The sequence below is a fragment of the Myiozetetes cayanensis genome, unplaced genomic scaffold (genome assembly GCF_022539395.1).
Source record: "Myiozetetes cayanensis isolate MyiCay16 unplaced genomic scaffold, myiCay2020 scf3, whole genome shotgun sequence".
Lineage (NCBI taxonomy): Eukaryota > Metazoa > Chordata > Aves > Passeriformes > Tyrannidae > Myiozetetes > Myiozetetes cayanensis.
The window spans coordinates 62,569,294-62,585,830 of NW_026087521.1; the positions used below are offsets into that span (position 1 = coordinate 62,569,294).

A 16,537-nucleotide genomic window follows, 5' to 3' on the forward strand; every position below is an offset into this window, starting at 1 on the left:
CAAACAGATGCTACAAGCAGCTTAAACTAAAACATATGACTTTGCACTGAAAGGGATGAAGAATATTCATATGTTGTTTCAAAAGGTTCATCTATGAAGTCACTGATTGCTAGCTGAAAGGATGGTAAACATTCTCAATCACAGAGATGCTCATGGATTTTCATCTGACCATGGCCAGGTTTGCATCTCAAATGGCAAAATTTTCACAAACTTGCTTGTTTTTCCAAGGCAGACCTCAGAATATAACACTGTATAGGTATATGAGGTATGTGTTCAGTCCTCCAGTAGGATGTATTTCTGAGCATGCAAAGACAAGGATGACTGTGGGAAAGAGGAAAATATACCAACAGATTTAAATAAGAAATCTAAGTTTAAAAAGCAGTATTTGCAGAAATCATGGGTGTTGTAAGTTCTCCTCCGTTGAGATTTCAGCTCTTGCTGTCTGTGGTCATCTCAGTCGTGGCATATCTTCAAGGAACACAGTTCCAACAAAATTACTGAAAAGTTTGCAATACTGCTCTTTATCACACTTTAGGGAATCATCTCAAAAGAACAAGCATCAGATCTCCAAAGGCAGAAAAGATGTGCACCGGATCTCCATCTTACAAGTATCTTTCTACACATCAGTGATTTAAGCTTATGTATTACACACAAAAGTTGCTGCTGACAGGAGACCTATGAAACTATAGCAGAAAACTGCTGAAGGCCATAAGCTGAGAGTCTGGAAGTCCAGCAGGAAATTCAATTTAAAAGGCTTGTCTCCAGCACCATGCCCAGTCACATCCTCTTCTGGATAGGCTTTCAATGCCTTCATGATCCCTGATGAGATGCTATTGCCCAAAAGCAGCCAAAATGGCTCAGAAAGCAATAGAACATGATCTCATACAAGAAGGCATTCCTTTGAGGAGATTAACCTCCATGCCATGAAATACAACCCAGCCATTTTAGGAGACAGTACCATCACATAAGAAAATCACTTCTTTCTTTACCATCATATAAGAAAATTACACACATTTCCACTGTGCACATACACTTCACAGTATCTTCATGCATTAGTAGCTACTGCTGAGGTGCTCATAAGAGCAAGAACTGAATTTTGACAACACAGGTCAACATTCTCAAAGTGGAGCTCAATAAATCAGAACTTTATAATCCAATTCACAAGGAATGCAGGTCACACTAAATGCTGAGGAACAGACTGATGAGGTTTTTAACCCACTTGCTCTTTAGCCTTTCTAAGAGAGACACCATTAAAGTCTTGTGATGAAAGCAAAAACTGCTTCAGAGTAGATTCTGCCAGGATGTCACTCCTTCTAGGAATTCTGTTGTAGCAACCACCCCTACCCCAGCTATACAACACACAGAGAGCCATTCTGCCTTACAAGCTCACTGAATCACCTCATACCAGGGCAAAGCAAGATTCTAGATTTAAACTGATAAGCAAGTACAGCTGAGGAAATCCATCTGACAGACACTAGCAGGCAGTAGCCCTAAGCAGATGCAAATTTCCCATGGAAACTGTGGGTCCAACCTGGAACACATCCTTTGCAACTCTCTGGTTTATCCCTTGCAATCACTCTTATGCTTTTGCAGTACGGTTTCTTCTTCCACGGAGTTTCCAAAACACAGGAAGGATCAAACTTGTCAATCACATAACTGCCTTTCTGTCAAAGAGCCCCAAGGATCTCAACTTCATGTCGTAAGAATATCAGGCAACCTCTGGTTTCCCTCAGCAACACATCACCCTTTGTCCCCTTAGGAACTGCTTTGCTCCTCTTCAAAGCACTCTTCAGTAGAAAGCATTTGCTCCATGATATATCTTACATGTAGTAGGTAACAGAAGTTTCTGCTCATGAACCTCAGCACCTGTGCCAAACAAGAGAAATAGCTTTCCAATAGCTTCATGAACAGCTCTTTCTAGCAAACATACATCCTCCTAAAGAACTTGTCGGGAGCAGCACTAATCCTGTACAGCATGCCCAGCAACATGTACTGGTACCCAGCAGCAACCCCCCTGCTGGCAGTCTGTAGCCCAGGAAATAGCTTTAAGGCCAGCTTTAGAATGCCCAGTGTCACTGCAGAAAGCCAGACCAGTAGCATCAAGAGGTGCAGGCCCACAATCGCAATTAGGAGTCTCAGCAGCCAGCCGAGGGGCTGCTCCAGCAGCAGCTTCCTGCAGGATGGATTGCTGTCCAAGCTTGGCAAAGCTGGCTGCTTGGCTCAGTGGATGGCTTTCCACCTCAGCTGATCTCTGGTCAGTCAAGAATAAATGGTTCTATACATGACCATGGTTTTTGATTGAAGGTAATCAATGTTCTTCACTTCCCCAGGTGAGCACCTTTGGAACAGGGACTCTATCAGTTGGGTTTTCGGTCCTACTGCATCCTGCAGATTTTGCATCCTTAAGACTCAGTTTTACACTTCTCCAGTTCAAAAGCACTGCAAATTCAGCCTGAAATCTGGACCCAAGAATCAATCATCTTCTATTGACGCAGTGAAGCATATGAAGGAAAGATCATCTCTGTGTATAATCTTGAGAGGAAAATCATCCACACATGGCAATCATTGCCAGTGTTGAACAAAATAATTTAAGTCCTCTGAAAGGAAACTGCCACAAAAAGATTTTTAAAGATATGCCCTACATTGCTGCCTATAGAGAGATGCTATCAATGTTGAAGGAGAGCAGAAGGACTTTTTCTTCCTTTTGTTTCGTCTTTTTATTTTTAAATTGTGTAGTGCAGGTAAAAACAATAACAAACACAGTAACAACAAACTGCTCCCTGGTGAGGAGAAAATCCTATTAAAAGCAGGAAGTAGAAGTTCATCCTTTTTTTCTAACCAATTACAGAAGGATGACAATAAGAACTTCTTCTGCTTCACTATAAAGGCTTAATTATAAAGCCTTCATAAAGTTTCAATAAGCAGGTTCGAATAGGAATCTTAAGACTGCTCAAATGTGATATTTTTCCAAATGCTAAAACACAAAACTTCATTTGCTTGAACAGAAAGAGACAGCCAGAGTAATCCAGTCTTCATTTTTTTGGGAGGTAACATAAGCAGTGCTCATCAATTGACTTCATATTGTACGGTTTTTTGATATCTTTTTCTTTTTCCCCTTTAATTGGTAAGTATCCTTAAAAAATTAAGTTTTCCTCATTCATGAATGAAGTGCATCCATCTGAAAGTGCTCAGGAGCCTATAAAGAAGATTTTGATGAAACAGAAAGTAGAAGAAAAACATCGAGTCAGGAAATGAAAACAGCTTGACAGTTCTACTGAAAATAACTCCCCTGGCTTAGGTCTTCTTCCTTGGAGAGAAGCCTTCTAGATCATGGCATCAGTCATGACATGCAGCATTAATTGTGTAGAATACACCTCAGACATGAAGATCACAGTGAATCCATATTCATGCAGAACAGTGGATTTCCAAACCCAGTGGTATCTTCCTCCTCTTGACTCCCAAGTATGCTCTGATTAAACTACAGCCAGAAAGAAGCAGATATTTCTCTAAATTATGGCTGCCTCAAAAATACCTCTCAGGACTCTGAGAAACACGAGGAGGCCACTTGCACAGAGAAACAGTGGAAGCAGAGGAAGCCAGTGAGATAAGTATCCCTATCTGCCTAAAAAGCCTAAAAGCCTTAACTTTGGAAGGTCTATGGCTGAAAGAAAAACACCAGTAATAACAGTGAGCCAAAACAAGGGAGAGAAAATAAAATTTGATACCTGATGATGATCCCTATTCTGAAAACCTCTATGGCAGAAAACCTGAAATTTACTGAATTCACAGTAAGATGGGAATCTGCAATGCAATGAGGGTGAGAAGTTGGCAAGGAAAGCTACATCTGTCATAAAAGAAAGGGAAACCAGAGTCAAGTCTCCTGCCAGTACAGAACACATAAGATTTAGCATATGAATAGTAAAACTGATAACCACTTTTACTAGTTATACCAAGGAAGAGTTTTTAAATCATAGATGGTATGACACCTTTTACCTCATGGGTTGCCAAAATTGCTTGCATGTTTTCTTTCTTTCTTTCTAATAGAAGAATCTAGAATCCTGTAGCAAAAATTTCTGCTGCAGCAATCCACTGAAACCTTGGTAAGTTGAAACTATCATAAGAGGGCATGGGAAAATTCGATTAAATCCTTTTGAAACATGAAACCATGCATCATTACCGAAGGGAGATGTTAACTTTATTCACTGAAAGTTATTTAAAATAATGGACTTGGACAAGGTGCTGGAAAAGGACTGGTTTAAAAACATGACAGTGACAGTTGGGTGCAGGCAAGGCATTGTACTTAGAACCAGTTTCTTTACCTGTTTCCACTGGGGTATGGGAGCAAGACGGCCCTGCTCTCGTCTGCTGGATGGTTGGTTGTGAACCCGTTCTTGATAAGGCAGGACAGGTTGCTGCATGCAGGTTGTAGGGAAAATGGGACCAAGGAGGAAAGATAAAATAGTAAAGGAAACTCAAAGAAAGCCATAGGAATGGAATACAGAGTAAGACAGACAAACATTCAAGGAAAAAAAAAATAGGGTAGGGGAGAATTCATTTAGCAAGTAAAACATAGAAAGGAAAAAAAAATATCCAAAAATGGGAAACTTAACATATTTTGGACCTTCTCTTTAATTCCACTGTTTCTTCAAATCATTGGCTGAGTAGTCTAGCCAATGTGTAGCAGCTGAAGAAACATTTGATTGGTAAAAGGGGGGATAGACATCACCTTTCTGAGATCATGTTACACTACCAAGGCTGATGCGTAGTGTAGCATAGACAAACTTGACCTGGCTTTAAAGTGCCCAAGTCAAGTCCCACTCACAATGTGGCCGTGGCAGCACAGAGCTTGGCACAAGCTGTGAAGATGGATTTATGCAGCAGAGCAAGAACTCTGTCACTTAAACCCCACTGCTGACACTGCACTGCCAGCAGTAGCTTGAAGTGACTCAATCGGACTTCAAAGACAACTACTCCGCAGTTGCAGTTCAGATTCCACCTTGAATAACCTGCAAGCCTCACTTGCAATGGTACAAATATCCTGATTGCCGAGAAACTCCCAGGCCTTTATCTGCTGCACTTACATACATGTATAAGCCTTAATCACGGTTCACAAGAACAAACAGAGGTAACTCGATATGAAAATGTTCAAATCAGAAATTGAATGATTGTTCTTTAACTGTGTAAAAGGGGAACATTCCTGGAAAGCTTTTAAAGAGCAATAGTAGTTATAAAAGAAACTAAATTGCTGGTAATATGTTTGCGAAATAGATAACATAATATAGGCAATAACAAAGAAATAAACTTATCTTAGGAAGTTCTTCTTCACCCCATACTCATAAATTTTAAACCTTTTTGAGTAAGCTTCACTCTCCTCTAAGAGAGCCTTTGAAGTAAAAAAGCACCACTAGCATCCAGTCTTGAGGAATGCGTGCTATTACTCCTGATTTTCCTCCACAATTCCTAAACAAAGGTGTTATTATCCATCTCCTACCTGTCTCCGTAAGCTTGAGGACGGCACCGGTGCATTCTCTTCAAACTTGGCCAGTAGCTGGGTTGCCATAGACTTGACTTTGTTCTGATTCCCAATGGCAGCATCAATCCTCCTCTCTGTCAGGGCACTCACCAGTGTGGGTCTTTCTTCTCTGTAGCTCCGTGGGAGGTCCTCCTAAAAAGCAGTGACATCAAAATTTAACAAGATACAATGGGATCTCCTTTTTCCCTCTACCCTTTTGCTGTGAGGGGTTTCTAACACTGGAGATAACAAATCTGATAGCCTGCACTTGCAAGCTCACATTTTAATTTCCTTTGGCGTGTCCTCAAATGCTCTGTTAAACTTTATCTTTTCAACCCTGTTTGATGCACTTACCTACCAAAGAGACTACAGTTGAAACATCCCTGTGAATCCCTTGACATAAAACAAAGGTCTGTCTTCAAACTTTCTAACAACAAACTCAAAGTACTGAATTTTAACTCACCTGTACCTATTTGGCTACAAATATTTAATCTGAAAGGCTGCCTTATGGGGCATACTGGAAATGCTAGTGCTTTCTGCACTAACCAAGGCTAAAGTTTAAATGCCCACGAAACTTCTGACAATAAGGCATGACTTTACTAAATGAACATTTTATTCTTGATGTCCTCATCAAACCATAGCAAATTTCTATTAAAAAAAACCAACCATCAGGGAACTGCCATATTTCATTTGCTGTGAACTATTCTTTCATAAGCATCAGTAAAATGTTTGCACTAAAGATATGACAACGCATAACCTCTGAAGAATTAATTCTTGTCTAAAAAATCTTATATAAATCCAGTCTGGATACAAGGAATGAAAGAAGTGAAGAGGCAATAAGATACCTACCATGTATTTTCCTCCCTGACACCTTCCTCACTGTAATACTTACATCCTCAGATTGGCTGGTTTTTCTCCTCTTTCCTGCACCATCCAGTTCTTTTTCTTTTTTGTCCTGAAAACAGAAGGAATGAAGGAAAAAAAGCAAAGATAAGGACTCTCATATCTTTCTGGGCTGAGATAAATATCATCAATGCACTTGAGTTACCTTGCAAAGCTTATTTAATTCTCTGGGTTTATTGTCCCTTTGGTCAAGAAAAGGGGTATTTTTTCCTACATACTCCTTAGGGGATTCTTACCTTCAAATGGGACATGCAACAACACTTTCAACTCATTGGAAACTGAGCAAACAGTTATGATCCAACACAAAATGTATCCCCAAATGTTAGCCACAAGGCTAAGTTTTTAAGACTGAAATATACCACTAACTGAGAGTACATATTTTACGGACGTAATTTAAAAATGTCATGTATTGTCCCATACCAAGAGCACATGGTCTCTTGCAAACACATAGCAGATGCACACTTACACCTGCATTTTTAGTACCACTACCTGGACAGGAGCCTGACAGACACAAGTGTTCCCAAGGCTGTCCGTGGTTACCTTGGGAGTGCGTTTCCGAGAGATGCTTTGTCCCAGTTTGCTGAGGAAGGAGATGGGTGACTTGGTACTGGCAATTAGGGCAGCTTTTTCTTCTGCATTCAGGTCCAGACTATCTGTTAGGAAAAACAGGTAGAACAAGGGAATGTCAAGAAGTTTTCTTCTGTGGTGCTGTTATTAAATACACAACTGAAGGACTCACTGATTTTTTTTAACATAACAGTCTTTCCCTTAAATTCTCTGTACAAAATGATTGTAATGTCTAGAATTAATACCTTTCTCAGCTACTCTTTTTCATTTTGCCCAAATGAATTCTCCTTCCAGGGTTTATAACCACCCAGAATAAATGCTGTGTTTGTTTACTCTATTTACTTTTATATTTAAAGAGCACCATGATCATCAGTATTCTTAAAAAGAGTCCAGAGCTTTAGAAATAATACCTGACATATTTTTAAAAGGCTATTAAAAACACATTTTTCCCCCAACCAGAATCATCAGTAATAAAGAAAGATCTATAACAACATTATTAATATTTAAAGGTTGGCCCTATTGATTTAGGTTAGGCAATTATATCTTTCAGTTCTAATCGAAGCTATTTTGTTCCTCTTGGCCTGAAGTTAGCCTCAGCATTCACACAGGTGAATAATAGGTATAAAACTCAGCCAATGTTTTGAAATTACCTGCTAAACCACTACTAGCGAGGCATCTCAACATTAGCTAAGACAAACAAGGCCCTAACAATAGTAAGAAAGCAGAAAACTTATCTAGTAGTGTTGAAGAGAGTTTAGAACTTCTGGGGACATTGCTGTGCATTAAATCCTTTTTCTTTGCTCCTGATGCTGCTAACATGGTCTTTATCAGCACCAATAAGAAGTCAACTTTTTGTAATGTAGAGCAAGTGAGTGACCAGCATGAGCTCATGCAGCAGCAGCATGAAGGTACCTGAAGCACACACATTCACCCTGAAGCTTTCTTTAAATCTGACAGAAGTGCCCCAAACTCCTTACCACTAGAGGGGATGGTGTCTTTGAACATCTCGTAGAACTGCGTCAGGTACATCACCATCGACAGCTTATCTGGCTCTCCAACAGATGCCATCTCCTTTCCAGTCATAATGGGAGATATTCCAAACTCCTTTTCAGCGATGTCAAAGGCCAGTTGGTTATTCTTCTCCACATCGTGTTCATCCAAAGAATCAAAGTCTCTGCAAAGGGCAGAAAGAGGCCATGCACTGAATCAAGTAGAAACCAGTCTTCTGAAAGAACTCAGGGATTCACCTCCTTTTTTTTTCCCTCTCATTGAAATCTCTCAAAATTTATTTGCCAGCAACATAGTAAAGTTCATGCTACTTAATTACAGTGAACTTTAGCTCAAGCATATCCTTTTTTCCTTTTTTTTTTTCTCTTCCTACAAACCCAGATTTTTTTTGTTATGAAGTATTATCCTCTGAAATGCATCTTCACTTCCTCCATTGCTGGAAATTTGTACTGTTTTCCCCCACATAAATTCTTCTGTGCTCTTGAAACTAAATTAAGTCTTCACTTTTTGTGCCTTTTTTTCCTTGACTGAGCCGTATTTTAGTCCTTCTGGCTTTTACCAAAACTTGTAGAACTGTATAAAGTCTATATAAAAAGCTATAGCTTGTAGAGAATTACATAAACCATTTTAAAAGCTATTTGAACTCTCCACAAGCCATAGGGCTATTAAACAGAGTAGCTCAGGTTAACTCAAGTACACCAACACAGAAGTAATTCAGTGCACATGGAAGAGAATAACCAATTTTTCAGCATGCTTTACATTGGATTCTGTCTTTAAATAGAGCTCCAGCATTTACTTTCTCTAATGCCCCTTTGGGAAGTTGAAGACATTTCAGATTTCAATTAAAGTACCAGAGTCTTTGCTACTGTTACTTATTCTAGCCAGTGTTTTCCTCATTTTAGAATCTGGGCACTGTTTTACCCAATACGTCATGTAAGGGGACACCTCCCTCATTCACCCAAGCCACATGTCAGTGTACAAAGAGTAACAACGCCTCTATTTAGACTGTGGGTCACTACTTCCAAAAAGAGCAGCCTAAAAAGCCTTTTAAAAGAGTTACCCTTAAACAGGAAGTTTATAAAGGGCTGTGTAGATACTTGTTCATGAGAAAGTTAACTGCATCTTTGAACTATTCCTCACTCACTTTACACAACAAAAATCTGTCACTCAATAATGCTTTCCAGTCAGCACCAATTTGAAGCTCAATTCTGCCAAATCATCCAGAAGGGGAAAAGTCAACACATTTATCTTTGAATTCATCAAGCTGTCACGACCTTCCACTCTGCTAGTGAATCACTGTATGTTAGTTTCTATCAAGTTTAATTGAATTCATTTCAATCCATTTCTTCATAAGTCACAAATGCATTGCCTCAATCTCCACATTATTAGTTCCAAACACCACTAATGTTCTGCCCTTCCCAGTTATTCGAAGCAGCCAATTACTCACATTAAGTCTGGACGGTATCTGTGGATAATGGCACACAAAGCTAAGCCACTTTTCCATGACATTGTGAGATCTGTCACATTAACACCAGCATATCCATCAGTCTGCCTCTGGCACCAACTGAGCAATTTACTGGAGCGAGCTACAGACTCTGTAAAAAAAAAAAAAAAAAAACAACAACAAAATCACATTTTAAGATAGAAATGCACAACATTTCACAAATTCAAAATACAACATAAACCCCACGAATCAACAAGGAAAACTCTAATGTAAAAAACAAGCTCCTTCTGCAATGGATAATAGAGGACAGGATTCTTATTTTAAAAGAAATAATACTATCATATCTATTTTAAATTCAAGACAGTATTTTTCATTTGCTAAAAAGTAATTACTTAAGTTGTAACTTGCCAGACTTTTCACCGTACCCGTTGTAAAAGAGCCCCAGGAAATAAAAAGCAGCTGCAAAGGCTTGTTAAGTATGATCAAAAGGACATACAGTAGCACAGTGCTCTCTAAAACCCAGACATACTATTTCTAGTGAAAGAACTACAAATGTACTTCTGTAACTTCTTTTCCCTTGAAAACTTCCCTTTAAAAGTACTGCCCTGTTTTGACCTTGTCTTACAGCAAGATCTGATGAGATTACAGCCTAAAGGGACGTGGCTGCAGGGCAAAGAGCAGAAGACTACACAGCTATTCAGCAGTGAAAGAGAGGCTTAGCAGCAAAGAGCCACTCAGAGTCCCCAAACACTATCTGGGCATCCAAGGCAAGGCATGCAAAAGGAGAAGTCTGACATACCCCTCAGGGTAGAGACAAGTAGACAGATACCGAAATGCTTATCACAAGGCTTTCAGAATAATGCAAGCAAAGTGAGATTAAGAGAAGGAAAGCACAGATGTGAAAGTCTGCACAAGAAATACCTTCTGTTATGTTTGTAAGAATTCTGAGTCTACTGTTAGAGAGATTCAGTCTAGGCTTCTGCACTCTAAGCAAGGACATTGTTATAGATAAAGGAGAAAAGAAATGCCTATATAAGCAAATATGCTTAGACATTTAACAGCATTATAAAGCAAGGGAAATCAGGCAAGTAAAAATATATTTACATGCTAATGGAAACTTGAAAAACTGGAAACTCAGATTGTTGACAAAACAATTGCAGGATACAATTTCCAAACCAAGAGACTGACTAAGTTACACTCTACAGCTCTGCTGTTCTATAGCTCCTGCACTGATCCAGCTCCAGAATACCAAAAGGAATAGAACAGCAGCCAGGCCTACCATTTCGAGTCAGCTTTGGTGTCCTGGAGTTCACAAAGTTCTCTATTTCCAGGTGAATGTCTTTCAAGTCTCCTGTATTATACAAGTGCCGTACCTAAAAATGACACAAAGAAGTTTCAAATGACCAACATGCCATGCCCCCCAGATCCATACAGAAACAGGCAGGGGACAATAAGGAGCCATAACAGGAAGGAAGACAAGTACACTTATGGAGCAGAAGTGCAAGGATCAGCTCATCAGTGCTGAACAGTCCAGCTGACTGTTGCTGCTCAGTGGATACCAAATTGCAGTGACACACTGCTGCACTAGATAATTACAAAGAAAATGCACATGCACACACACAGACACAAATTTATAGATTCCCTGTATCATTACAGTACGGTTACAACTATCAAAATAAAAAATTCCTGAACAGGAATTTGTTGAAGTACAGAGGTCTACTGCTTCCACGTTACACACACATCTGTTCCCAAAACATTATCACAGCTTCACCTGAGGAAAGACTCAACGCAGATGACAAGCACTCAGAAGCACCATTTGTGCAGTTACCTGCTGTGGCCGCAGGAAGTTGACGTTGATATTGGGATACCGGGTGGCAGGATCAATGCTGTAATGGCTGAAGTTTTTACTCACGTTCTCAGGGGTGGTCTGAGGCAGCAGCCTATAAATGCTTTCCCTTGGGAAAAGAACATAAAAAAAAAAAAAAGTCTGGGGTTTTGTTTTGGTTGGTTTGTTTGTTTTAGGTTTTGTGGTGGTTTTGTGGTTTTTGTTTGTTTTGGTTGGGTTTGTGTTTTGGTCTTTTGTTTTCTTGTGGTTTTGTTTTTGGTTTTGTTTTTTTTTTTTTAAAGAGATGCATCACTAATACTACAGCTAAGTAAACTCTGAAGAGATAAACATTCAAATTAGAATCTAACCACTTCAGACACTGCATAGCTAAGAGTCAGGGTAAGCATATTAAAATCTGCAATTTAATAGAGCTCCAGAAAACAAAAGAAGGGAAGAAACAGTGCACTAAGCATAACTGAAAGGGTTCCCAGTACAGTAAAGACATTGAGACACCAGAGGGGCTCAGGAAGAGGGCTACCAAGGGGACTGGAGCACTTGCCCTGTGAGGAGAGGCCAAGGGAAGTGGGTTTGTTCAGCATGTAGAAGAGAAAGCTCAGGGAAGACCTTACTGTTGTCTGCAAATGGCTAATGGGAGGGTGATGGAAGTTGGGCTCCAAACTGCAACATGATTATCCTCATCATTTCTTTTAAAATTCAAACTAACAGAATTTTATCTATGCATTGTGCTGTTGATCTGCAGCTGTACTAGCTGGTGCTCTTAGCTGCTACATCTTTTAATTACCCAAGTCCTGATCTCTAACAGATCACCTTGACTCACCAAAACAGCACTCAGCCAAAGATGATAAAAATATCAAGAACTCAATACTTCAAAGAAACACAAGATGTTGTTTGGCTTATATGAAACCAAGTGGCCAGTTTAGGAGAACATTAAGAAAAGCAGGTCATACCTTCCTTAAAAGAAAATACTAAAGAATATTCATAATATAACAGGGGATGGCGAGAAGTTCTGTATCTGGTACCTTAAAGGCACCTACTCTTCATCTGGTTTGCTATTGCAGGGTTGGTGACAGTAAGCTGGGCTCACTTTCTCCATGCAATGTCAATAAGCACCAAGAAAAAAGATTCCTCATCTAAGCTTTTAAAACTAGGACCAAGAACAGATGCAACATTTCTTATTTCTATATATTTGTACTAGAAGAAACTGGAATGAATCATGAGACATCGGAGGATTAGATTAGAACTTTAAGTATTAATTTTCTCTCTTACCTCTCTGCGAGAACTTCCAAAGGACTAGCTCCGAGCGACCAACTTCGTACCATCCAAGCAGAGTCCATTGCAGCCAAAAATCCCCTGGCTATTCCAGTTCCCATTGGCCAAAATGGCTAATATAGTTTACAAAAGGAAAAAAAAAAAAAAGGCAGAGAAAGGAAAAGTGTCTGTTATGGAACATTTTAAAGAAGTATCAAGTATGTATTCAGACAGTAACCTGCTGGGAAATTAGAGCTCAGTAATTAGCTTAAAGCTCCACTCCTCCTGGGTTAGAGGAAACCAGATGTATAGTGCATAGTTTATGAGCTCTCCCAAAGCCAATATCCCTCTATTTCCAACAACAATTCATAGCCTGCAGTGCCTTAACAGCTTCTCTTGAAGACTGTACTTTTTAACCAACTACAAAATGCTAATTATTAGCAGGCCTACAGTAGGTTCTGTAGAGTCATCTCAGCCCAACAAGAAGCAGATGGAACAGACACAACTTCAGAAAAAGCTCTGCACATATTTTCTTAAGCAAGATCATTACCACACTAAATATTCCGTTTTCCCAACACTCCTACCCTTCCTTCAAACCTCCCACTTTATTCTATTATAAACAGCAGCTTTCCTTACAGTGACTCTCTTATAGGCAGCACATGTTTCAGTGATGGCCTCAACGGCCTGTGCTCGTGCTTCCACTCAGTGTTTGCACACAACAGGGTTCAAACACAAACCTCTAAGAGACTGTCCCCAACCAGTGCCACGAGCAGCTGGTGGCCGTTCTGCTCCCGCACCAGGGCGGCGTTCTCGGAGGCGTACATGCACGTGAAGTCAAACATGGCCACGTCTGGCTGCCCGTAGTGATTGATGGCGAAGTCCAGCGATGGCAGCTGCTGATTAGTGGAGAAGTCAGCTGCCTCCCTGGCATAGTTCAGCAGAGCCTCCTGGTCCACGTTTTCCCGTGAGAGCAATACCTCTGTATCAGCGTGATCCTGCCAGAACCAGGAAAGTGCAAAATAAATCCACGGGTTTATTTTAAGATCAGTACATAAGGTAGCTGGCATTAAATTCTGACAAATCCACTGATACGGATCTGCCCTCTAATTTCTTTCATTCCCATCTGTGTTTATGCTTCCAAGAGAAAATCCATAAATCTTTTATTGTGAAAGGTCTAAGAAACCTCTGAGCATTTTTCATTCCCATAAAATGAGGGAAGCTCAACTAAGCTATCAAATGTTCTTTCAGCATATTTTATCTTAGCATGAACAAAACTCCCAAATCTACAACAGGATACAAATTTGGAAAGGACAGGTTTTGTAACACTCTTCTGATAGCTTAAAACACTTGAGAAGGGCATTAACTGACCCTTTAGAACACAATTGCATTTGTGTTCTAAAATACAACTGTATAAAACCATTCTGTGGTAGAAGAAAAGCATATTTTCCTTTTTTTCACCATATCATAGGAAAATTTTCACCAAAATTTTAGCTTATAGAGAATATAGGAGAAGTTAATACCCACATGCCGTATCACTCCTTTATCCAGCAAGCTCTGTTTTTTGGCAGTCATGACAAAGTAGTGTGTATCATCTTTGTAGTAGACAATGTTCTCCAAGTCAATGCCTTGTGACAGAACAAAAGAAATGGTAGTGAAGGAACAAGTTATGAGTTATGTGCCACACTAGAGCTCTATCAGAAGGAAGTAAATTGAAACTGCATGGTTAGGAAGCCTCAGAGAAGAAAATGCCAAACAACTTTGTCACATGCTTTTGATGACTTTAAAAATCTGAATCTTCAACAAAACCACAAACAGCACATTTCACCTGCATAAAGCTACCTATTCTAATAAATATATTTATCATCACTAACGTTTGCATTCGGATGTGGAGTGCAAAAAGCTGAACTCAGGACTCAGTCTCTTCCCATTTAGGGCTCAGGTTTCCTGAAAACAATAAGTTCTCCACTTATTGTTTCACAAAAATGACACATATCTGCTTTGCACAGCAGAACAGCTGTAAAAATAGGGAAGTCAGATCTCAGAGACAGCAATGACTGACTTCCCTGCACAAGACGTTCACTTATTGATTAAACACGATATCTGAGTTACAAAGTTTTATTAACAAAGACAAATCGTTTTCACTGGAAATTTGTCAACTGCTGGCAAACCTGTGGCTTCTCGCAGATCTTGGAAGAACTTCTGGTTGAATATGAAGGCCACACCGCTGATCTCTTCTACTTTGGCTTCAGCTGTGGTGTTGCGATTGATGAAGTTTGCCGTGATAGCAATTGCGAGTTTACCACGGAATTCTTTTCGGCGAAACCCTGGGGGAAGGATAAAGTAACACTGAAAAATAGAGCACACCTTCAGAGAAGGCTCAGTATGCCACTGACAGGCGCCCTCACAAAATAAAAAGAGATAAGGGATCTGATGAATTACAAACACCTCCATAGAGGAAGCAACAATCAATTCATCAGAAAAATAAATGCTCTGTTTAGGGAAAAAGCCCCTCTGTTTCTCATATCTTTCCTCTAAACTGCAATTTGCATAAAAATATTAATATAGGATTCTTTACTACAGAAAATAATTAAACACCTCAGTTCTTACACCCAAAAGTAAGAGTTACAACACTAATCAACTAAAGAAAAAAATGTAAGAAAGGTTATCCAGATGAGAAAACCTAATTCCTTTGCTAGTGCATAGGAAGAGAAAAAAAGACAACCCAGGTGCCTTTGATACAAATGGATTTTTACATAAACCTTTCATCTCCCTTTCACTACTCAAGTGTTTTTCCAGATGTTGATTAGCATATTAAAGGATGTTTTTGTTCTAACAAACTTAAGAGTAAGTTCTCTTTGAAAGCTAATTATGGAGTCAACATTACCTTCTAAGGTGTTCCTCCTGCCATCCCCTCCAATGATCACTTCAAACTCATACTCAGACACCGGATGGGTTTTGGGGTGGACCAATGCACGCCAACCTATCCCTGTTGATGAACTCCAAGTTAATGGCAATATAAACAGCAACCATAATAGAACAAACACATAGAACCACTTCTTACTATCCATAATCCCTTCATCATATGGTCAGTCAAGAAACCCTGCAGGGCAGCTCCACTGTTGACAGGGCTACTCCTGAGCTGTGCAGCCACTCCATGTGAACCAGAGGCAGACACAGCTCTGGTGAAACTCCTCTGACTATTTTGTTTAAGGGTCACTAAAACTTTATAGCTTCTTTACTACCCTATGCAATTAATAAAAGGCTGAAAAACAAGTAGGCCACCATCTCCTGTGGTGATCAGAGAAGAGGGTTCACAATGATACTAAAAGCAAAACAAGGATCATTCACTGATATAAACATCCCCAGTGAACTCAAAGAAAGGAGTTGTTTCAAAATGTTATTTTGTAAGTTTAATAAGTTTAAATATTTTAGAATTATGATCTACCATGTCTTGGTCTATTTACTACTGCGTAGTACTTCCAGTGACTTTGTTTTGTATATTAAGTAATTTGGGTTTGTCACTAGAGAAAAATAAATCCTACTAAAAATCCAAGCAAAAATGGATTAATAATTATTCTTATTAACGGAGCACGAGGAAAGGACTTAAGATCATAAGCAGGGTTTAGGAGTAGGAGCCTGTGTATCCTACCACAACTTTCCCATTCTCTACCACCCATTTCAGTGCTACTTGCTTTCATTCTCCTGATCCTCTGGAGGGTAAACAAGCCCCCGAAATTCCACGTTGACATGGATCTCTATTCCCAAGATCAAGGCAACCTTCAGAAGGATAAGCTGAAGCTGACGGATACCTGCAAAGAAAGCAAACATTAAAGAAATCAAAGAAAAAGAAAAGAGCACAAGACACCTATGTGTGTCTGTGTGACATAACTAATAAACTGATTTAAAGGACAGCTGCTGTTTTCTTTTCCCCCACTGTGTTCCCAGCACTTCTCAGCACCCGTGTGGAATATATCACAACACGCCAAGAAACTTCTACATAGTTGAAAAC

General features: G+C 39.6%; 1 protein-coding gene across 19 annotated transcripts in view; it reads right to left on the reverse strand.

Moving 5' to 3' along the window:
- Positions 1 to 16,537, reverse strand: part of MICAL3 (microtubule associated monooxygenase, calponin and LIM domain containing 3) — a 180,486-nt gene that overhangs the window by 85,286 nt on the left and 78,663 nt on the right. For 16 of the 19 annotated variants that reach the window (XM_050325242.1, XM_050325249.1, XM_050325256.1 and 13 more), the window contains exons 4-17: positions 16,221 to 16,337; positions 15,413 to 15,514; positions 14,697 to 14,852; positions 14,053 to 14,153; positions 13,266 to 13,523; positions 12,547 to 12,662; positions 11,263 to 11,389; positions 10,714 to 10,807; positions 9,438 to 9,585; positions 7,960 to 8,156; positions 6,956 to 7,068; positions 6,405 to 6,467; positions 5,492 to 5,665; positions 4,320 to 4,412 (exon numbers count right to left, since the gene is read on the reverse strand). In XM_050325242.1, the coding sequence (XP_050181199.1) occupies positions 4,320 to 4,412; positions 5,492 to 5,665; positions 6,405 to 6,467; positions 6,956 to 7,068; positions 7,960 to 8,156; positions 9,438 to 9,585; positions 10,714 to 10,807; positions 11,263 to 11,389; positions 12,547 to 12,662; positions 13,266 to 13,523; positions 14,053 to 14,153; positions 14,697 to 14,852; positions 15,413 to 15,514; positions 16,221 to 16,337 (1,859 nt within the window). The remainder of the gene's footprint in view (positions 1 to 4,319; positions 4,413 to 5,491; positions 5,666 to 6,404; positions 6,468 to 6,955; positions 7,069 to 7,959; positions 8,157 to 9,437; positions 9,586 to 10,713; positions 10,808 to 11,262; positions 11,390 to 12,546; positions 12,663 to 13,265; positions 13,524 to 14,052; positions 14,154 to 14,696; positions 14,853 to 15,412; positions 15,515 to 16,220; positions 16,338 to 16,537) is intronic. The other 3 variants (XM_050325260.1, XM_050325255.1, XM_050325252.1) reach the window with 1 other exon arrangement.